Source organism: Silurus aristotelis (assembly GCF_946808225.1).
Source record: "Silurus aristotelis genome assembly, chromosome: 8".
NCBI lineage: Eukaryota > Metazoa > Chordata > Actinopteri > Siluriformes > Siluridae > Silurus > Silurus aristotelis.
Window position 1 is genome coordinate 31,285,796 of NC_139581.1, and position 22,500 is coordinate 31,308,295.

General features: G+C 42.6%; 2 protein-coding genes and 2 long non-coding RNA genes across 6 annotated transcripts in view; 2 read left to right on the forward strand and 2 right to left on the reverse strand.

Moving 5' to 3' along the window:
- Positions 1–3,504, reverse strand: part of fam131ab (family with sequence similarity 131 member Ab) — a 9,411-nt gene extending 5,907 nt beyond the window's left edge. Inside the window, exons 1-3 of one of the 3 annotated variants that reach the window (XM_083549132.1) lie at positions 3,384–3,504; positions 782–875; positions 378–560 (exon numbers count right to left, since the gene is read on the reverse strand). In XM_083549132.1, coding sequence (XP_083405258.1) covers positions 378–560; positions 782–875; positions 3,384–3,434 — 328 coding nt within the window. In that variant the 5' untranslated portion in view covers positions 3,435–3,504. Of the gene's footprint in view, positions 1–377; positions 561–781; positions 876–3,383 lie in introns of those variants that run through there. The other 2 variants (XM_083549131.1, XR_014534772.1) reach the window with 2 other exon arrangements.
- Positions 3,505–4,059: 555 nt separating this feature from the next.
- On the forward strand, positions 4,060–17,519 carry LOC310730268. The gene is made up of 3 exons (XR_014534785.1): positions 4,060–4,310; positions 16,871–16,970; positions 17,430–17,519. It is a non-coding gene; the product is annotated as an uncharacterized lncRNA (long non-coding RNA).
- On the reverse strand, positions 12,172–16,981 carry alp3 (alkaline phosphatase 3). Its single transcript, XM_083549116.1, has 11 exons — positions 16,840–16,981; positions 16,303–16,419; positions 15,851–15,966; positions 15,533–15,707; positions 14,944–15,116; positions 14,585–14,725; positions 14,190–14,259; positions 13,826–13,960; positions 13,380–13,571; positions 13,145–13,261; positions 12,172–12,485 (listed from the first exon to the last, which is right to left on the reverse strand). The coding sequence occupies exons 1-11, from the start codon at positions 16,901–16,903 to the stop codon at positions 12,268–12,270; spliced, it is 1,518 nt and encodes a 505-aa protein (XP_083405242.1). The 5' UTR covers positions 16,904–16,981; the 3' UTR covers positions 12,172–12,267.
- A 3,618-nt stretch (positions 17,520–21,137) lies between the features above and the next one.
- The window catches only part of LOC310730266, an 8,088-nt gene continuing 6,725 nt past the window's right edge, over positions 21,138–22,500 (forward strand). Inside the window, exons 1-2 of the long non-coding RNA XR_014534783.1 lie at positions 21,138–21,924; positions 21,974–22,500. The exon at positions 21,974–22,500 is cut by the window's right edge and continues 207 nt beyond it. This is a non-coding gene — a long non-coding RNA (uncharacterized lncRNA). The remainder of the gene's footprint in view (positions 21,925–21,973) is intronic.

Below are 22,500 nucleotides of genomic sequence, written 5' to 3' on the forward strand. Positions count from 1 at the left end.
ATAAATACATTAACACTGCAACTAGCTGTAGTTATGTAAATATAGTTATGATTCAATGCATAACAATAAAAAAACTCATTACTTTAGATGAACATTTAAATGTAAAGATCGTCAGAATAAGTTTCCATGGTAGACATTGCAGCTAGCTAGTTTTAGTAGCTACATTAGTTAGCGTACTCTTTTCATAATATAACTATAATATTATTAAAATATATTAAATGGAGATAAACTGCCTGAAGTAGATGAGGAATGTAACAGTTTCACTTCTTGCTAACTAACGTAACACAACCTGTAAGGCAGCATGAGCTTTGCTAAGCATACTAGTTTATAAAGCAGAAACGATACTGATAGTAAACTGGACAGACAGACACACTGACCTGCGGCGAAGCGAGCCTCCTGCTCTCCCTCCGTCAGGTCTGAGTAGGAGTTAAAGTCGGACTCAAGGGCGTTGGGAGCGTCTGTGGGTTTGCACCATCCTTTCCACTCAATCAGGTGAGCAACGCGTCCCTGTGCCATCGCCGTGGGCTTCGTCACATGATCCTTCACCACCTGAGAGATACCTGTGCGCACACACACACACAGACACACACACACAGACAGACACATAAGAAAAAGAAATGCAAAAATACACAAGAGGAACAGGTGAATGTTTCAAAGAAAAGATGCGTATTTAATAAATGTATGCTGGGTTTCTAATTATCTCGTGTGTGTGTGTGTGTGTGTGTGTGTGTGTGTGTGTGTGTGTGTGTGTGTGTGTGTGTGTGTGTGTGTGTGTGTATACCATGAAGTGAGGATCTGGCAAGTGCTGCGATCTCCTGAATTGTGAGAGCTCTTCTGGATTTGGGCAACATGGTGACGGGGTCTTCAACATTTACCTGAAAACAGAGGAAGGATATGAAACGAGGATGAGGAGGATGCGAAAGAGGGTAAAGATGAAAGGAAGGCAAAAATATTGAGAAGAAGGAGGATGAAGAGGAGGATGGAAAAAAGAGGAATGATGAGGAGGATGAGAAGAGGTATGAGTTTGAAGAGTTTTGCACTCTCCTGAACTTTTTCTGCACACTGAAATGATGTGCAGTACTTTACTGAGAATAAAGAACTTTCACTTCCATGGGAAGAAAGAGGAATAATAACTCTAAAGAGAATCTGGTTTACTGTCAGCCACGTGTGAGTTTAGTGAGTGTTCATGACCTGGTGATCAATTTACCGTCTGACCCACATACACCAACACGTAAGCTTCTGCTCCACAGGGATGTAGTAAACAATAAATTAGATTAGATTCAACTTTATTGTCATTGTGCAGGGTACATGTACAGAGCCAATGAAATGCAGTTCACATCTACCCAGAAGTGCAGAGATCTTATTTACAGTGTCAGTGTAATAAATAAGGGTATGAGGTTATACAGAAGGTGTAGTAATATGCATATATAACTGAAAAAGGATATATATAGTGTGGGTTTTATATAAGTATGATACAGTATGAAGTGGTATGACAGATATAGCTGTACAAAAGAAATGTCATTATGAATATATACATACATACATACATACATACATACATACATACATACATACATATATATATATATATATATATATATATATATATATATATATATATATATATATATATATATATATATATATATATATATAGAGAGAGAGAGAGAGAGAGAGAGAGAGAGAGAGAGAGAGAGAGAGAGAGAGAGAGAATAAATATGGATGGACATACAGAAGTGTAATTTGGGTGGTGCAAGGATGCATGATTTTAAAGTGTTTTTTTTTTTTTATAAATACTAAAAATAAATAAAATAAATAAAACGATTTTAAATAAATACTTCCTTAATGTATTCAGTAGATTTTTCTGGTATCAGTTTTTTACTTTTCAGACTTTTTACTTTCACTCATTCAATTTTTACACAAATATCTGTACTTTCTACTTCTTACATTTTTAAACCAGGTTTTAATCTTTTTGCTGAAATGTAAATATTAGTTTTTCTCATTGCGCCGTTTTTCAGCCCATTAACCTGTTTCCTGTCTTTTTAAATCACTGCTGTATCATTTCCTGTCTCTCACACCACAGACGTAGACATGATGCTGAAGCTCACAGTGAGCAGGCAGAAGTCTGGGGTTAACGTGGATGAGACAGAGGGAGTCAGTGATGAGAACATGAGTGAGAACATCATCATCTTTACTCTGCTTGTGTTCTATATGGTGGATCTTCAGCCTGGATACATTCAGAGGAGAACATTATTTGTAATTATTTTGTATTAATATATTAATATGACGTGATGTTCAGTTTCCAGTGTGACACTAAAACAGGTAGTAATAATCACTAGTTTTTACTGAAGAACATGTCAGAGCTCAAGCTTCTTTACTTTCACTTGAGTGAAAAAGTTCAGTCAGAACTTCAGCTTTTACCAGAATCTTTTAACACATCAGGATCTGCACTTCTACTGAGTGAAGGATGTGTGGACTTTTACCACCTCTGGCTGCAGGTGATGACTAATATAGTGCTGCGTGATTCAAGACCCTTGCACTTTGTGTGTGTGTGTGTGTGTGTGTGTGTGTGTCGGGAGAATGGGGGGGGGGGGGGGGTCCACAGGTAATCTAGGTGCGTTAAAATTACTTCCGATTTAACTGCGTATTGTCTTTTAACGCGCACAGTCTCTGTTTCACTCACACACACACACACACACACACACACACACACACACACACACACACACACACACACACACACACTTAAAGCCCGTCCGGAGGGTTGTTTGTGTGTAACGCGCAGGCAACATAAGGAACATATCAGATTGACAAACAGCAGTTGTCCGGACGCGCGCGCGCACGCAGGAGTGCATCATAACGGCGGGGTATAAACTAACTTCCGGTAAGCGCGAGCAGCGCCCCGTCTTATTGACGCCCGCTATAGAGTCATTATGCATCGCACACACCGCGCGCAGCAACAAGCGCGCGCGCCACAGGTTTCATAACCGAGCAGCGCGAACCCTGCGCCCGACGATCCGCGGTCTTCACACCTCCCCCCCCCCCTCTCTCTCTCTCTCCCTCTCTCTCCTTTACACTCGCTCATTAACCCTAAGGTAAAGAAAGAGAAGGAGGGATGGAGAGGAGACATCGCGGCTCACCGGCGCATCGGTAACACCGGAGAAACGACAGCATGCTTGCACGCGCACGCCAGTAACATGTCCGTCAACAGAACAGCAACATCATATAACAGCAAATACGATGATGCATAGATCCTCCAAATTAAAGCGCGCGCACACACACACACACACACACACACACACACACACACACACACACACACACACACAATGAGAGATAGAAAAGAAGAAGAATGTAAATAAGGAGATGATATAATCGCGCACCAGAGTGACCTGCTCGCCGCTCGCGCCGCAGAGGAACAGCAGCTTTTCCATGTGCAAACCGGCAGCACGAGACCAGACCTGCTCCTCACAGAGGACATGCCACGACCTGTCCTTCTCTCTCTCTCTCTCTCTCTCTCTCTCTCTCTCTCTTTCTCTTTCTCTCTCTAATTCTGTCGCCGAAAAACGAGCATTTCTATAGCAACTGGTCACAATGGAGCGCGTCTCTCTCCCCGGGGTTGATAAAGAGAGGACAGGGCAGTGAAGGGGGGAGGGGAGGGGAGGGGGCCGGTTATCGGGGAGGGTTTTTCTACGAGACCGCTCTGGTCACCGCGATGCCCGGGATGACGTCACGTCACATCAGAGAGAATTACAATTCGGTGGCTCGCGCTCAAAAAAATATAAATCCCCCCCCACACAGACACACAAACTGCGCATTGGTATTCGTTGTTTTTACACAAATGAGTTGTATTACAACTGCTTTTATTTATTTATTATTCATTAATTCATTATTTTTAAAATAAATTATTATTCATGATTTGAACAGATCCGGGTATAAAACGCTTGCTTTTGGACGCTGACGCCTGTAGGCAGGTGCGCGTGCCCAGAGCTCTTTCTCTTGCCCCGCTGCCCCGCCGCTCCGCTGCCCCGCTGCTCTGAGCTCCATTTCGCGCTCGTGTATTAAAGTTAATTAACGATATTATTTCGGGTGAAGGTTTGTGAGCCCTGTAGCCAATAGGAGCGGTGTAATTTGATCACGTGATTCACAAGCCGCTAATTAGTGACATGTGTTTAAGTAAAAGCAGGAAAGGGATCTGAAGGAGTTTGTGTTCTATATGAAAGCTGAGGGAGCCGGAGCAGGAGAACCATAACATGAGAGGTAGCTATCTGAAGATCATCTGCTCAGCTCCAGCTGCTTCTCCTTAGTAGGTACAGGCTGATCTCTCTCTCTCTCTCTCTCTCTCTCTCTCTCTCTCTCTCTCTCTCTCTCTCTCTCTCTCTCTCTCTCTCGCTCTCTCTCTCCCTCCCTCACTTACACCCCCCCCCCCCCCACACACACACACGTGTGAATGAAAGCTCCAGTAGATGCGTTCACAAACTTGTGTGGTAATAAAGCGAACTATCTCTCTAAACCAGCCCGTATTCGGGAGAAAACATATTGTTGTTATGGTAACAGTGTGGAAGTGGAGTGTAAGGGTCAAGCCGCAGTTTCTCTCTGGTTCCTGTAGGATCTTCATGAATAATCATCAACCCGGAACAGGACACCATGAGCAGTTCAGTTATGCTAATCACTTCTAGTAAAGCGCTAATCAGGACACCAAGAGATGCTGAAAATAGACTGGGACTAAGTGGCGTTTGTTGGGCTAGCTACTGGGACTAAGTGGCGTTTGTTGGGCTAGCTACTGGGACTAAGTGGTTGTTGCTAGGCTAAACATTAGGACTTAGTTTGCTAGGCTAGACACTAAACCATATACTTCTTGCTAGCAAACACCAGCTTGTTCAGTGTTTAGCCTTGCATTGTCTTTTTGTAAACTGGATTATTTTGCGATTAGATTTGTGTCGCGTGAGTGTAGCGACAATATGATCAGGTGTTAGTGTTAGCCAGGAGATGGAGTACAGAGAGAAAAATGGCATGTGATTGGTGCTCAGGGCGAGACTACAAAGACGCCTATTTCTGGCGTGTCTTTCTATTGGCTGGAGCAAAGTGTGGGAGACGTTCTCCTTTCTTCTCTTGCAGTTCTTTCAGCTCCCTATGCTCGAGGCAGCTCGTGGGTGGGCGGCTAAAAGAACATGAGTTCGGGATGCTACTATTTTCAGACACTTTGACTCACACACACACACACACACACACACACACACACACTGCTTTTGACAGTAAAATGTTGGCACCTCGAGGTAATGGTCCAGGTCCTCGAACGGGACACCCAGGAGACGTGACAAACCGCTGTGTGTGCTATCACCCAAAAGCGCCAGGTCGGATATGGAACTCTCGGCGGTCCAGTCGACAGGTAATCGTCCACCCGCTGCTGTGGAAGGAACAAGATCGTAACGTAACATGGCTCAGAAGCATGTTAGCATCCCGACCCTGAAGTGGCACCTGATACACACTTTATCTCAACTTTGATCTTCATCTCTAACACCTCCTGAATGCTTACTGAACCATGTCTCCTTACTGTCCCAACCTGGGACATCAATCCTGAGATAAAGTGTCCACCATGTGCTGTCGTCCTTGGATGGTTGCCATGGCAATCAGATTTACCATTCCCATACCATTTTGTCTCTTTCCTGCATGCAGTGTTTGGTTTTTGCTGAAGTTTGTGCATGCAGTGTCTGTGCGTGTGTGTGTAACACGGCAGCTTTGTGTTTCAGGGCTTCATGCAGCAGACTGTAGACCTGCTGGTGAAACAGGAAATCTAAACTATAATATGTAAAGCACCACCATGCTGCTGCTGGGTTCTGGGTCCTGATTGGTCAGAAGGTGGTGATTAGTTCTCTGTGATTAGCAGCTCTAAAAGTAGTGCAGGGTGATTTTAAAGCATTCGCTCGCTTCCTCCTGTTCTCTGTAATCGATTAATCATTAAGGGAGGGAGTCTCCAGTGGCAGCACTGTGTAACAGTCAGAGCTAGACCTTCTGCTGAGGGAACAAATCTGAGGGTTTAGAGCTGAAATAATGTAGAATATCCTCTAAAAATAAAGTGTAATAAACTTCAACTGAACACATTTATTAACGACATCCTTTCTTTACTCGGATTAAAAAAAAAAACTTTTCTCAAATCAGCATCAGAATTTGCCATGAGAAACGCACCCGGCGCTGTTGAGGAACACACCCGGCTATTTGGTTTCACTACTAATAATAAATAATAATAATAAATAAGCAATAAAGCATCAATATTTGTCCATGTTGATTGGAGTATTAAATGTTCATTTGGAACAGATACAAATGTGCAATTAAGTTGTGATGATGATGATTTATTATTTAAATCGATTTGACAGTCCTAATTTATTTATATATATTATATAACTACCGTAATTTCCGGACTATAAAGCGCACCCATATATAAGCCGCAACCACTGAATTTGACAAATATTTTTGTTTTGAACATAAATAAGCCACACCTGTCTACACTAATAAACTTTACACACGGTGTAACGGGTGAAATATTTTGCGCTTCCTTTAGGAGCATAGCGGTATTTTGGGAATAGGCTGCCGCCGCATTTTTTTCCAGTATTACTGCGTGTGTGCAAGATGAGGATTATGTCCTTATTATTTTATTGATGCTCATTTCCAAGTTTCTTTGACTAACCCGTAACGCTGTTGCCAAGAAAAATAAAAAAGCACGAGTTTTGGAAACCTGTATATGATTTCTGTTGTAACTGGAGTTAGCGAGCTCTCCCTTCACCCAGAATTTATATATATATAAATTATATTATATTCCGAATATAATATTATAGTCCGAAAAATACGGTATATAATATATATATATATATAAATAAATAAACTGCATCGTGTATGCATAGAGCATAGTCACGTGATAAAAGAACTACCGACTCACTTCTGTTTCCTGAACGTGACCGGAGATTTTGCGATGCGTGGCCAGTAGATAATAAACTAATCACTGTTGGAGCTCACTCGTTTTACAGAGTCACATTAAAGACTCATTCATGAACGACTCACCACTAGTTAGCTAGATCTGATCTTTCTGATGCTAATCTGATTATTTACGCTTAGCTAGCTGCTTGTATTTATAGATGTTTTTGAACAGTTGCTGTCTGGATTGTTTTATTACAGTAAGACAGATATTTGATGCTCTACATATGAGTCCGGAAGGATTTTTTCTTCTCTGCAATCACAGTCAACTGTAAATGATTAGCATGATGCAGAAGATGCACATAGTGTGTAGTAAACGTGTGTAAAGTGTATATTTTCTCTAAAATGACAGACACATGATTGAACATAAGTACCAGCTGAACTAAACAGCATTTAGCATCAGGTGTTGCGCTCAGCGAGGCAGTGAGGTGGTGTGAGTTACAGCTGTACTGTACCCTACGTTTTAGCATCGTTTAGAAACCTCGCCTCCCTACAGCCGCGACTTGGGTTGCACTTCCTCTTTATCATCACTCGTTTAATGTTCTGCTCGATATCCGACACGCCGCAGGTCTTTTCACCGCTCACAGAAGAACGTGTAAAGCTACGGCCTCGCCCCAAGACCCAAACGGATAGCTGAAACCAAATCTGTGACAAGAGACACGGTCGCGTGTGAGGCATCGTCTTCAGAATAACGGTGGAACCTGGAAACATCTCTTAGGACTGTCCGTGTCCTCCAGAATGTGCTTTACTGTTGTGGGTTACAGATGAAATGCCTCTGACAATGTTACACTGCTGAAATGCCTGGCTTCCCTAACACACACACACACACACACACACACACACTCTTCAATCCCAGATCTCGGTCACCACTCAGCTCCGATAAACATAAAAAAATTGTCATTTGAAAGTGTGTGAAACATGTGTTTCGTGTGAATTTGGGTCAATAAGCTCACGAGGTGTAGCTGTAACACCTAGATTGTAGATGATTCCTTCACTCTGCTCAGGTGAGCTGATCTGTGACTTTATTAACATCTTTAACACTGATTACGTTCGTGCTGATTCGGTGGTAGTGAATTAACAGTGTAGAAATATCTAGTGTTCGTTCAGCACAAACACTGTGGTGTTGAAGATCTAATGTAACACCGTAAACAGGTGTTCATGTAACTCTGGGGTGAAATAATGAGGTGTTGTGAGAACTCTTACATTTGTGAATGTAGATTTCACACAGTACGATCAAAGGCAACACCGCAGGCGTTAATGCAACACGGGCAATTTTTTCATCTTGTCCCCGTTTGTCCGTATCGAGTCCATCTGGTGTGAGAAACATTCAGCGCATCACACTGAGCAACAGGCAGAAAGGTTCGAGGCCACCGGCAGCTCAGGCCATCTGGAAAGAGTGTGACGGATGAAATGACCTCACCCAAACTTATCACGCTCTGTGTGTGTGTGTGTGTGTGTGTGTGTGTGTGTGTGTCTTGGCTTTAAGCAGTGTTTGACTGTTACATTTACGACGGTGCTCATCTCAGTCGTCACCTGTGGGGAGTTAGGATAAGGCCGAGTTTAGCTAATCAGATCAGTGTCCCCTATATCTGTATTGGTACCTTCACCTGTCCCTCTGTCTACACCTTCTATCTACACCTGTCCCTCTACCTTCACCTGTCCCCCTGTCTATACCTGTACCTTAATCTACACCTTTACCTCTGTCAATACCTTTATCTACGGCTTTACCTGCATCTGTGAATATCTGTGTTTGTCCTCGGGTTTAAACCCCCCATGGGCAGGGCGTGAACTGGAGACTCGTGTCCTCTACACCACTAAGCACACATTTTTATTCCACAAATATCCAGTTGGAAATTACAGAACTTGACTCATCAAATATTGATTGTTTTTGTGGTGCCATTATTTTTGAGAGCTTAGTTTTTGGCCAGAGATATTACTATCAGCTCATGTTCAGGAAGGGTGCCAATACTTTTAGAGCAGCATTACATTATATTACAGTATATTTGTCCCTCGTGCATCATGCGTTTCTCCCCCTTACCACTATCACCCCCCTTTTTCATGCGTATATTATAATCAGGTGTTGCAGGGTCGCGCGCGCAGCATCAGCAGCGTACAGTCCGCATTCTTCCCGTTTCCGTTCAACAGCCTTCGCATATACACAACGGCGCGCGAGCGCGCGCGCTCCGACCCAAGCTGCGGACCGCCATGCACTTACACGCGCGCGCGTACGTGTTATCAAAAGCCTGCGGAGTCCACATGTGCACAAAGCAACACGCTCGTGCTGCGCTGCTCTCGTGCATCGCTCGTGCTCAGAGCAGACAGAGCGGAAGTGCGGCTCTTACCTACGGGGGTCTTGGAGGCGACGCAGCCCATGTTTACACACTGACCTGCAGTGCATCAACACACACACACACACACACACACACACACACACTCACTCCGCGCGCTGCTCGGTTTCGCGTTTGTGTCTATTTATATTCGTTTTAATCTGTTTTCTATACAACTTCCTTCCCGCACGTGCGATCGTTTTTCTCTTTTCCGTTGTCCTGTTGTTTGTGTGCGTGTGCGTGTGTGTTTTTTTTTTTTTTTTTTACCCCACACACTCACCACTACGTCACGCGGGGAAGACTCGATGCGTGCGTTTCAGCACCTCGGCGGCGGGACAGCGCGTGCGTGCTCGAGCTCCCAGGCAGTGGCCGCAGCATTGGTTGGTTGGCGTCGGCGCGCGACTCGGATCTTCTTTCTTTGTTTTCTTATATTTCTTCCTCTTCCTCTTTTTCTTTTTATTTTTCACGAGCGCAAAACCAGCGCGCTGAGCGAGTGAGAAATCCCGCACGCGGAAACTGCGTTTAATAAACAGAGCTCCGCTGCTGCTCCGCCCACGACCCGAGTTATGCGGACTGGGATTGGACAGACAGACAGACAGAGACAGAGAGAGAGAGAGAGAGAGAGAGAGAGAGACATACATACACTTATCCCTCAGTAATGATAGTAATGTGTAAGTGATCGGTCACGTGATCTGTGGTATATCCTGACGTGCAGGTAGACACGGCTCTGAAATCTGAACGTTTCATTGCAAATCCCTCTGCGTGTGTGCGCGCGTGAACTAACCCGCTCTCAGTTTGTAAACGTGAGTAAAGTAAAATACAAACCGGTCTACATTTCTATGAAATTTCAGTCAAAATCTGTGCCGCCTGCCAGCTGTGCCGCCTGAAATCCATGCGGTAATATTTAGGTAAATCCATGCGTTCATATTTTGTGCAGATCAGCAAGTTTTATATCCAATAATAGCGTCTAATTTTATCACGTGATTTTAGAAGTCCAATTTAGTTTCCTTGCTAATTGGGATTAATCTAAATAACTGCAAGTTAAATAAATGTATGAGGTATGAACACGATTGGAGTCTTGGAGGAGAGAAGGTTTAGAAGAGCGCAAAGCGACAGCAGTTACATCCGACAGGAAACATGTTGAATGCGCGGGTCACATGACTGGCGGTTGCGCTCCGGGTGGATTTTTACAACAGCACGAAGTGGTGTGTGTGTGTGTGTGTGTGTGTGTGTTTAGCGATGCAGTACAATGCAATACTGTTGCTCATTATTCAAATTTTTTATATTAACCACTGGCTCCGCCCCTTTACTTTCCTCCATAATACATCATATTAATTGATCGTCAGTTTCAGATTGACACTCTTCCTTGAGAGTGAGCTGAGAAAGTGAGACTCGGTGACGGAGAAGCTCTGTATGTGTATGTGTGTGTGTGTGTGTGTGTGTGTGTGTGTGTGTGTTGTGTAACCACGCGCCCACACACACTCTAAACATAGCGGCGAGTGCTGACCCACACACACTCTCTCGTTTCTCCTGAACATCACACGTTACTTTAGATGTGATGAGTGGGAGCGGTGAAAAGAAAAGCAACGAAAATCAGAACCTCAGATATATAAGAGGGTTTCTGGGAAAGGAGGTGGCGTTCACTGTTCCAGGTCAGTGATGGAAGACCCTCACACTGAAAACATGATGTTCTCATAAAATACTCTGTGAATGTTTAAGAATATTTGTACTGTAGTGTTCAAGTGAAAAGCCCGTGATTCAGTGCAGATATCCTCACAGCACTAGCCCCGCCCCCTCTCACTGTACCCCGCCCCCTCTCACTGTACCCTGTACTCTCTTACTGTTGAACCACACACACACACTTATTTGACATATTTTAAAAATAGCTGCTCTTTAAGCATGGTGAGTTATTGCATTATTTATTAACCTGCCGTACGTACACACACACACACACACACACACACACACACACACACACACACACACACACACACACCTCTTCCTAATTAGATTCTGTGCATCAAACAAACAGGAAGTGATCCACTGGTGTGTTTATTACATCAGTTTCTATCCACCTGCTGTTAATGGCAACTCTGAAAAACACACAAGTTTAAAAGACTACAAATATTTCAGCTGAATTACTTTCAATTATAAACTTTAAAGCTATAACTTGGTTTATTATGGTGTTTTATTTCACATAAATTACAACTTTATTTGTTCTTAATCGTGTATTTTAAAATAATAAACATTATTTAAATTAATATTATTCAAAAGCAGTTTTACATGTAAAAATATGCAGATTTATGTTTATTGTGTTACATGTTGGGGTTTAATTGATCATTTAATTGATCAAAATAATTTTCCTCTTTAAATAAAACACATTGAGAAACATTAACATTAGTTTTGTCTTTAATTACTGTAAAACTTTAAGATTTCTAATGAATAAAAAAATAACATTTATATAGAGATAAACATCTTTATAAAGAGAAAAATGAAATAATGTTAAACAGAATTAATCTGATGAAACTAATTCATTTTCTGATTTCCTGATTGAATTAGATTTAATTGTTAGGGTTTTATATGCTATAATAGGCTTTTTACAATTTAAAATTGGCTTTAAAATGTAAATTTTTTATTTAAAGTTGTAAAGTTACATTTTAGTAAATATAACTTTTTTAGATTTTAGATGTTTTAGATTTGCATATTTATTAGTTGAAGGCAGAAATGTGAATGATTATTTATTATCTGTGTATGACACATTAGGTGCAGGAAATTAATGATCATTACACTTTATAAAATTCCTTCATTTCCTGCATCTAATGTGTTGTGTATAATTTCAGTTATATACAATTTATTTAAGATTTTTTTAAACCAATTATTTGATCACTTATTTTTATTGTAATATCAGCAGTGATGTACAGACTGATCAGTAAAACAGTGTTACTGCACTAATTAATAAATCGTGATAAAATCAGGGTGTGTCGGGGGCGGAGCTTCGTGCCGTGTAGCAGTGGTCCTGATTGGCTCCCAGGCAGGCTGCGTAGGCCAGGGCGTGCGCGATGTAGCTCTGCTCATTAACGCCCTGCAGCAGGTGAGCCATGGGGCCTCGAGCAAACACGGCCACGTCCTCACCACCGTGAGTTTCTGAGTCGAGAGGAACCACCGCCTGCTGCACGTAGTTCTTATTCTCTGAGACACACACACACACACACACACACACACACACACACGAGTTAAGAGTTTTCTTAAGGGTTCTACCTGGAACTTTGACCTTATTGTTCGTTGATATGTACGTATTTACAGCTATGCACAATCTTTACACAGTATATAGTATATTATTATATATACATATTTTATTACCTACTGCACCTTCTGTACATTAATCCCCTCACACCTGTACATATAAACCCCATACCCTTATTAATCACACTGTTAATATTTATATTTGTAGTAAACAGGTCACTTCTGGTTAGATGTTACTGCATATCAAAGGCTTTGTACATGTATCCTGCACAATAAAAAAAGTTGGGTCTAATCTAATTTAAGGTTCTCCCCAAGTAATGAACAGGAACCTTTAAAGAGCTGATGATCTTGCACCACAACAACTCCTCATCAGTTACAGGTTATTTATAGTTGCATGTAATGTCTGAAATGTTCCTGCTGTCACACACATTAAAGCACCTATAAACACTCCTTCCCTCTTCTTAGGTAAAGAAGTGTAAACTCCTCTGTCCTGACTGTTCCACCTGTACCTCTCAGTGTTCCACAGCACTGACACTGGAGACTCCTTCCTTACATTTTAAACTAAGTTAGGGCTGTGTGTGTGTGTGTGTGTGTGAGAACCTCACTGGTGTTCACTTTACGTATATCCAGTCGTTTGTTGTTAATGATTTTGTGTCCAGGGCCATTTCCGTACATCAGCGTGGTATAGGGGAGCAAATCCAACCCGTACACAGGTGATTTACCTTACACACACACACACACACACACACACACACACACACACACACACACTTCAGACAGATCCCTGAATACGTAATGCTTCTGTATGGTGTTGCTCCTCAGACATCTGCTCACACTTACCCAGAATGCTGTTCCCTCTGAAGGGATACCCGTTAAACGAGAGCGAGTGGGAGTGGTCAGCGGTCACGACCGTCAGCGTCTCTTTCTCATTGGTCAGCTCCAGTGCCCGGGCAACAGCGTTGTCAAGGGCGACAGTTTCATGCAGTGCCATCGAGGCTCGACTGGCGTGGTGTCCCTGATCGATACGTCCTCCTGCAGCCATAACATCCTGAGTACCGATCCTTCACTCCACTACGCAATTAAAAACAGTGTTTAAACACTCTTTCTACACTGTGTTTAGTGTGAGACGTCCCGAAGATTTTTCTAACACATTTTTATTTCCCTCACACACTTTCGTGAGCCTCATCGCTGCAGTACAAACTGTTCATTTGCTACTGAAATGTTTCCTGCTGTGAAAATGCAGTTTTACTGATGGCCCAGGGGTGGTGTGTCTGAGTGAACTTTACCCTCCACCAGCAGAAAGAATCCTCTCGGGTTCTTCTGTAGGATGCGGATGGCTTTCTCTGTCGTCTCTATGATGGAGGGATCCATTAGCAGGTCTCTCTCCACCTCAAACCTCAGATCAGCAGGTTCGAACAGGGCTACAGAGAAACCGAGTATCAGGTTAGAGTCAAATTACATTATAGCAGCGATAAACGCCCGTCCCCTCACCTGCCTGAAAACTCTTTACCTTCCTCCTTACTCATCTTTAATCCATTTATCAGTGAACCATTAATGAGCTGTTTCGATAGATACCTGTGATTTCCTTCTGACCAATCAGAATCCACCTCACTGTTTATTATATTGATAGTGAATGATTGTATGTCTTACCCATCAGGTAGTCCGTTGTTTCAGGGTCTACCGCATCAAACTCTGTCTTATTCCACACATAGCGCGCCACCTACAGGCCACACCCACACACAAGATTCATTAGCTTAGCATTTGAGCTACAAGTCTGATGTAGTAATGAAAGCTGATGGTCACTGATTCATTCTGTTTTGGTGTACAAGCTCCACTCACAATATTTAAGCCCCGCCCCTACTCCTTTTTCCTTTTTTTTTGTCTCACAATTTCTGTCTCTCATACTGTCTTCTATTTTCTCTCTTTTTGTCTTTCTCATTTTCTCTTTTATAGAATATTTTTCCCTCTCTCTCTCTCTCTCTCTCTCTCTCTCTCTCTTTATCTACACTGTGTGTATGTGTATCTCTGTTTCATGTTCTTGTCACCGTTCCCTCCTTCATGTTGATCCACTGGTTTATGAGGTTGCGCTCGTCCTCTCTCGTCCCGGCAGAGTTCCGGTCTGTGGGGTACTCAGGGTCCGGTGTGCCTTTAGGGGTCATGTATTTACGCCCACCGCCAATAATCACCTACACACACACACACACACACACCACATGCATGAACACACACACACACACACACAGTCAGCACATACAATTTATAATCTCTCTCTTCCCCCCCACACTTTTTCTCTCTCTCTCAGACACACACACACACAAACACACTCTCTCATTCTCACACTATCTTTCTCTCTCTCTCACACACACACACACACACACACACACACACACTTCTACACTCTCACATCGATGTCAGTGTTGGAGAGGAGTTGTGAGGCGATGTCGGTGCAGCCGTCTCTCTTGGCCGCAGTGGGCATGTCTGCATCACTGTACCACTTCCTGCTGGCACTGTGGGCGTAAGACGCTGCTGGAGTGGCGTGTTGTACACGAGTAGTCGTTACTATGCCAACTGACTTCCCTGCACGAGTGCACACACACGCGCACACACACACACACAGGAGTGTATAGTAAATAGTTTATTTGATTAACTTTATTAATGTATAAATCCATGTGTGTAATGTTTAATCAATTCAATATTCCTGTGGGAGAGACGGAGAAAAAAACAAATGGAGAAAATGGACAGTGACGGAGAGCCAGACGAACAAGTAGACAGACAGATGGAGTTCAGGCAAACGGACAAATGGACAGAAAGTGAGCCGGTGGCCGAGACAAACAGACGGAGAGGGAAAATCAAAGTGTGAGACATGAAAAGAATGATAGTAAGAAAGTCTGAAATGCAGAGAGACACAACAGACAGAGAGACACAGACATGGTGAGTGGACAAAGAAAGACTTAAAGACAGACTGACAGAGCGTGAGACAGACAGGTGTGTACCTGCATCTTTAGCCCATTTGAGGATAGACGTGACCTCATTTCCTGTCTGTGAGCGACACACACCGTTCCTCGCTGCAGCACTCAAACCTACAACATTCAAGTTCGTCTTCACACCACAGAGATACGCCGTCGCCGTCGCACCGCTGTCTGGGATCTGGAAATCTACCGTGTAGACCTACACACACACACACACACACACACACACACACACACACACACACACACACACAGATGTATGTGTTTGTATGTATACACTGTATATACTGTGTGTGTGTGTGTGTGTGTGTGTGTGTGTGTGTGTGTGTGTGGGGGTGTTACCTTAGCGAGACCGATGTAAGGGAATGTGTCCATGGTCATGACCGTCTCCTCCCCCAGACGTTCCTCCAGTTGGCCTTTCAGTATGCGAGCAGCTGTGATTGTGGTGATTCCCATTCCTACACACACAAACACACACACACATTTTGTAAAGTCGATTTTGATACACAAAAGGAGCTCATAACGCATCGGAATTATAACATAACAGTTAATAATTATAACATAACAGTTCATAATAAAAAACGTTATACTACATTTAATCAATTTATAATTTCTTTCATTACATTTTCACTTTCATATAAAAACAAAAAAATATATTTGAAAATATGCCATAAATAACTGGTACCTTCAATCATATCAAATCCTGAAATGTACATCCACCAGTGTGTGTGTGTGTGTGTGTGTGTGTGTGTGTGTGTGTGTGTGTTTGGAAGGATAATGAAATAGTTGCTCACCATCTCCCAGGAACAACACTATGTTTTTGGCCACGTTAGTGTTGAGTTTCCTCCTGAGAGTGGAGTTCAGTGTAGCCTGAGCCTGAGTTCTCCAAAACTCTGGGTTCTCCTCGTCTACTGCAAAATACACAAACATTTATAACAACAAATTCAATTCCTCTGCTACACTGACTGTGTACTTCTGCATTATTACACACAGCCTCAAAACCTTTTTCTCTTTAGCAGTTTCAATACATTGTTTTTCTACTAAAATAACACAAATTTCAAAATATGCATTTTTTTTTGCTTTTAGTTTTAGAACCTAATAAAATATCTTTTTATATATTGAACACCTTTTGTTACTTATATTACAGTAATACATTAAAACGCAAACCCTTTAATTGCCTTTTTCTTATTATTACTGTTTTGTTCATTTATAAATTCTATACTTGTTTATTATTGTATAGTGTATTGTTTAATTAAAATATGCATACATTTATACTGTATAATTAATATCTAATCATTAGCAAAGAAAAATCAATTAAAAATATTGATTACGTTGTATGGATTTCCCCGAGGTGTTCAGAAGGAAGCACAGGACTAAAACCAGAAACCGAATCATGATGATCCACAGTGAGCAGAACGAGCCGAGAGTCCCAAACGTCCAGGAGTTCAGTAAACACTCTCAGGTAGTGTGATTTACTAATCGCTTTAGATTACAAACAACCCCTGGAGTCATTAATGGAAAAAAAATGATGAAATCTTTATTGCTGAGCAAAGTTCCTCCTGCATAGAGAAGATTACGAGGTAGAGATTGAGCTCATTACCAATTCAATAAATTATTAATTTCATATACAGCATACAAACATAAAAAAATACATTCAGGTAATTAAACCCTGAACCCACAGCAATTAATCAGTTATACATGAATAAAATTATTATAATTAAAGTGTATTTAAGGTGTGGCTTTAAAATTGTCTCAAAAGAAGCAAAGTTCCTGTTAATGTTTTTTACGAATTTAAAACCAAATAAATAGAAGCACAGTTGTATAAACACTGTGTTTAAAAATAAAAACTTGTATATTTACTAATACATTCTTTATTAATAATTATTGAGGCATGTTCTGACTTTATTTTACACCTTATCAGGAACATGAGAGACCACAGCCTGGTCCTGGTGAGGAAAAGGGGCGGAGTTAAGAGCTCAGAGGAACATGACTGTGAGACACTGCAGGCGTACGTGAATATTTTATAATTAACATATTAAAGTTTCATTTTATTTTCTTTTAATAATTTTCTTTATGTTCAGTAATGTGTACGTGATAATGCAGCATCAAAACAACACAATACACACAATACACAACCTGCCTTTACACACAATACACAACCTGCCTTTACACACATACACAATGTCAGGCTGCAGACGCGGAAGCTGATATAGTCCAATCATTGTCCTTTTATTTCAACAACCGTACAACACAAAAACACTTATAAGCCGTTGAAAACAACAAACAAAGACATCCGCTCGATACGCGTTGTCCGCTATGAGTTCGAATGTCCTAAGCATAATCCATAAAGCCTTCGGCAATGAGTAATCCAAGTCGGAAGTGGAATCCGCATATACAGCCGCCGGTCGAGCAGCCACGCGATTGTCCAGCTTGACAATATAACGACCGACAGCCTGTGACTCAAGAACGTGAGTTTATGTAGTCTGATCTTTCATGAGCCACAGCTGTCGGTAATCTTGGGAAGCAGCGTGACTGCTATCGAGGGGGGCGTGGCAGGGTGGATCTCTGACAGCTACAGACGGGGGCGTGGCAGGGTGAATCCCTGACAGCTACAGAGGGGGGCGTGGCAGGGTGGATCTCTGACAGCTACAGACGGGGGCGTGGCAGGGTGAATCCCTGACAGCTACAGAGGGGGGCGTGGCAGGGTGGATCTCTGACAGCTACAGACGGGGGCGTGGCAGGGTGAATCCCTGACAGCTACAGAGGGGGGCGTGGCAGGGTGAATCCCTGACACACAACCTGCCTTTACACTCCTGCCTTTACACACAATACACAACCTGCATTTACACTCCTGCATTTATACAAAATACACAACCTGCATTTACACTCCTGCATTTATACAAAATACACAACCTGCATTTACACTCCTGCCTTTACACACAATACACAACCTGAATTTTCACACAATACACAACCTGCCTTTACATACAATACACCACCTGCCTTTACACTGCTGCCTTTATACAAAATACACAACCTGCCTTTACACACAATACACAACCTGCCTTTACACACAATACACAACCTGCCTTTACACTCCTGCCTTTAAACACAATACACAACCTGCTTTTACACTCCTGCCTTTACACACAATACACAACCTGCCTTTACACATAATACACAACCTGCCTTTACACACCTGCCTTTATACACAATACACAACCTGCCTTAACACACCTGCCTTTACACACAATACACAGCCTGCCTTTACACACAATACACAACCTGCCTTTACACACAATACACAACCTGCCTTTACACCTTCACCTCTGATGAACAGGACTATGTGTGGAGTTTCATCACCATCTAGTGGCTCTGTCTTGTTTACACACATATACACTTGCGCGCACGAGCACACACACGAGCACACACACACCCACACACACACACACACACACACACACACACACACCCTGTGGGTAACGAGCACAAAGAACACATGCACCATTACAACGGGGTCCAAACCCAGATACACAACACAATCGCAGCACTAACTAACTGAGCCACCGGGGGGAGACAAAGGGCTTGCCTTTTTTTTTTTTTTTTTCTTTTTGTGCATCTTTTTATATATATATATATGGTGATGGTGATGTGGTCATTGTGTCCCCATAAATCCCCAGCCACTATCCCTAAACAGGCTATCCCTTTTAACCCTTGACATTCAATTCATTTTTATTTGTATAGCGCTTTTAACAATGAACATTGTCTCGAAGCAGCTTTACACAGATAATGTGGTGATTAAACGTAAATATGTTCTTTGAACATCTGCTTTTTAATCAAAGCCGTGGTGCTCTACTTTGATTGATTATTGATTATTTGATTATTCAAAGAACATATTTACGTTTAATCACCACATTAGCTGTGTAAAGCTGCTTCGAGACAATGTTCATTGTTAAAAGCGCTATACAAATAAACATGAATTGAATGTCAAGGGTTAAAAGGGATAGCCTGTTTAGCGATAGTGGCTGGGGTTAGGGGTTAATTTTAGGGGCAGGGGCAGGGTTCGGGGGTTAGGTTTTTGGTTAGGTTTGGGGTTGGGTTAGGGTTAGGTTTGAAGTTGGGGTTGGGGTTAGGGATGGGGTTGAGGTTAGGGTTAGGGGTTAGGGGTTAGGGTTAAGGGTTAGAGTTAGGGGTTAGGGTTGGGTTTAAGGTTAGCGGTTAGGCTTAGGGTTAGGATTTAGGGTTAGGGCTAGAAATTAGGGTTAGGGTTTAGGGTTAGGGTTAGGGTTAGAGGGTTAGGGTTAGGGGGTTAAAGGGTTAGGGTTAGGGTTAGGTTAGGGGAAATAGACGCAGCTCCAGGAACCATGTCAAAATCCGAGTGGGGATTAGGGTTGGGTTTAGGGTTAGGGTTAGGGGTTAGGGTTAGGGAGGGGTTGGGGTTAGGGTTAGGGTTAGGGTTAGGGTTAGGGAGGGGTTAGGGTTAGGGTTAGGGTTGGGGTTATGGTTAGGTTGGGGTTAGGGTTAGGGGTTAGGGTTGGGGTTAGGTTAGGGGAAATAGACGCAGCTCCAGGAACCATGTCAAAATCCGAGTGGGGATTAGGGTTGGGTTTAGGGTTAGGGTTAGGGGTTAGGGTTAGGGTTAGGGAGGGGTTGGGGTTAGGGTGGGGTTGGGGTTAGGGTTAGGGTGGGGTTGGGGTTAGGGTTAGGGAGGGGTTGGGGTTAGGGTTAGGGAGGGGTTGGGGTTAGGGGTTAGGGTTGGGGAGGGGTTGGGGTTAGGGTCAGGGAGGGGTTAGGGTTAGGGTTAGGGAGGGGTTGGGGTTAGGGTTAGGGTTAGGGTTAGGGTTAGGGAGGGGTTGGGGTTAGGGTTAGGGCTATGGATTGGTAAGGAAACTCAGATATAGACAAGCCCGGAGCCCACGTTGTGCACTGGCCTACTCCAAGTCACTAAGCACTCACATCTCCTCCGCCGCCGGTGACAAGTGGCAGGAAAATTGCCCTTAAACGTGTGTTTTTTTGTTTTACGGATGAGAACTGGACATTTGCCCACTCTCTCTTTCTCTTGCTAGCGAGAAGTGGACATTTGCCCACTCTCTCTTTCCCTTGTTAGCAACCCTTTCCCTTTTTGACCTTTTAAATGGAGGGTGTTTCCCCTTTTTTCATTTTAGCCAGTGACTTCTGATTTCATTCATTAATGCAGGACATTCGATTTCATTCATTAATGCAGGACATTTGCCTTTTCACAGATCCCCATGACGTCATTTTTAACGGTAAGTCTGTTGCAACGTTTCGGTTAATATAAACCTTCATCAGGCATAGACTTACCATTTTCTCTTCCTTTTTCCATTTTCCAAACTGGCTGCACATTTTTCCATGTTGGCTTTAATCCTTTTTCACGAGATGTTCTGTTCACCAGGTGATTGGGTCTTTGCTATTTAGCGCTTAGCCCATTAGCTTCCTTTCTCAGTTTTTTCTTCTTCTCTTTCCTTCCATTCTCTTTTCCTTTTTCCATTTTCCAAACTGGCTTTGCATTTTTCCATGTTGGCTTTAATCCTTTTTCACGAGATGCTCTGTTTTCCAGGTGATTGGGTCTTTGCTAATTAGCGCTTAGCCCATTAGCTTCCTTTCTCAGTTTTTTCTTCTTCTCTTTCCTTCCATTTTCTTTTCCTTTTTCCATTTTCCAAACTGGCTTTGCATTTTTCCATGTTGGCTTTAATCCTTTTTCACGAGATGCTCTGTTTTCCAGGTGATTGGGTCTTTGATATTTAGCGCTTAGCCCATTAGCTTCCTTTCTCAGTTTTTTCTTCTTCTCTTTCCCTCCTTTGTCCAGGCAGTGGATAAAGACAGAATTTGTCAAATGGCACCCCCAAATGGCACTGGTTAAAATTGCACCCCCCAAAAAAAGTGTTAATTAAACATTCAGTTTTGTTTAGATTATTTTTCAAAAAATGGCCACTCATGTCCTGAAATTTGGACTATTGGCACCCCCACTGCTCGAAAACATTGGCACCCCCATACTCAGTGCTGTTCCAAACGCTCTCATCAGGTAAGTTATTCAGTTTCATGCGTCATTGTTTGTTTGTATCTTGTTTTTGTTGGTCCATAATCAGGCTTAGCCTCTCCATTTTCTTTTCCTTTTTCCATTTTCTTTTCCTTTTTCCAAGCTGGCTTTACTTATCCCCATTCTGGCTTTAAACATCCTCCCAGCTGCTCTGTTTTCCAAGTGAGTGGGCCTCTGCTATTTAGCACTTAGCCCACCAGCTTCCCATCTAAGTACTTTCGTTATTCTCTTTCCCCCCACTTCTCAGGCGGCAATATCTTTTCCTCCTTCCCAAACTGGCCTCACCTTTCCCGAAAGCTGGCTTTAAATCTTCCTTCAAGCTACTCTGTTTGCCAAGTAATTGGGCCTCTGCTATTTAGTGCTTAGCCATCCGGCCTTCTTGCACAGTTTTACACTCTGCTATTTAGTGCTTAGCCATCCGGCCTTCTTGCACAGTTTTACAAATTTTTTATAAACTGGCACCCCCAAATGGCACTGGTTTAACTGGCACCCCCAAAAAACACAGTGCTCATCGAACATTCCATTGTCTATAAGTATTTCTGCTATTTAGTGCTTAGCCATCCGGCCTTCTAGCACAGTTTTACATTATGCTATTTAGTGCTTAGCCATCTGGCCTTCCTGCACAGTTTTACAAATTTTTTATAAACTGGCACCCCCAAATGGCACTGGTTTAACTGGCACCCCCAAAAAACACAGTGCTCATCGAACATTCCATTGTCTATAAGTATTTCTGCTATTTAGTGCTTAGCCATCCGGCCTTCTAGCACGGTTTTACATTATGCTATTTAGTGCTTAGCCATCCGGCCTTCTTGCACAGTTTTACACATTTCTTATATAAGCTGGCACCCCCAAATGGCACTGGTTTAACTGGCACCCCCAAAAAACACAGTGCTCATCGAACATTCCATTCTCTATAAGTGTTTTTCAAAATTGG

Excerpts from the sequence above, each read along its gene's own strand:
- alp3 (XM_083549116.1), bottom strand. The coding sequence starts at position 16,903 with ATGATTCGGTTTCTGGTTTTAGTCCTGTGCTTCCTTCTGAACACCTCG. Across the intron at positions 14,260-14,584 it reads TCAACATGAAGGAGGGAACG|GTGGCGCGCTATGTGTGGAA; the intron begins GTGACAAGAACA and ends TGTGGCCTGTAG. Across the intron at positions 13,262-13,379 it reads CAGAGGGAACAGCATTCTGG|GTAAATCACCTGTGTACGGG; the intron begins GTAAGTGTGAGC and ends TGTGTGTGTAAG.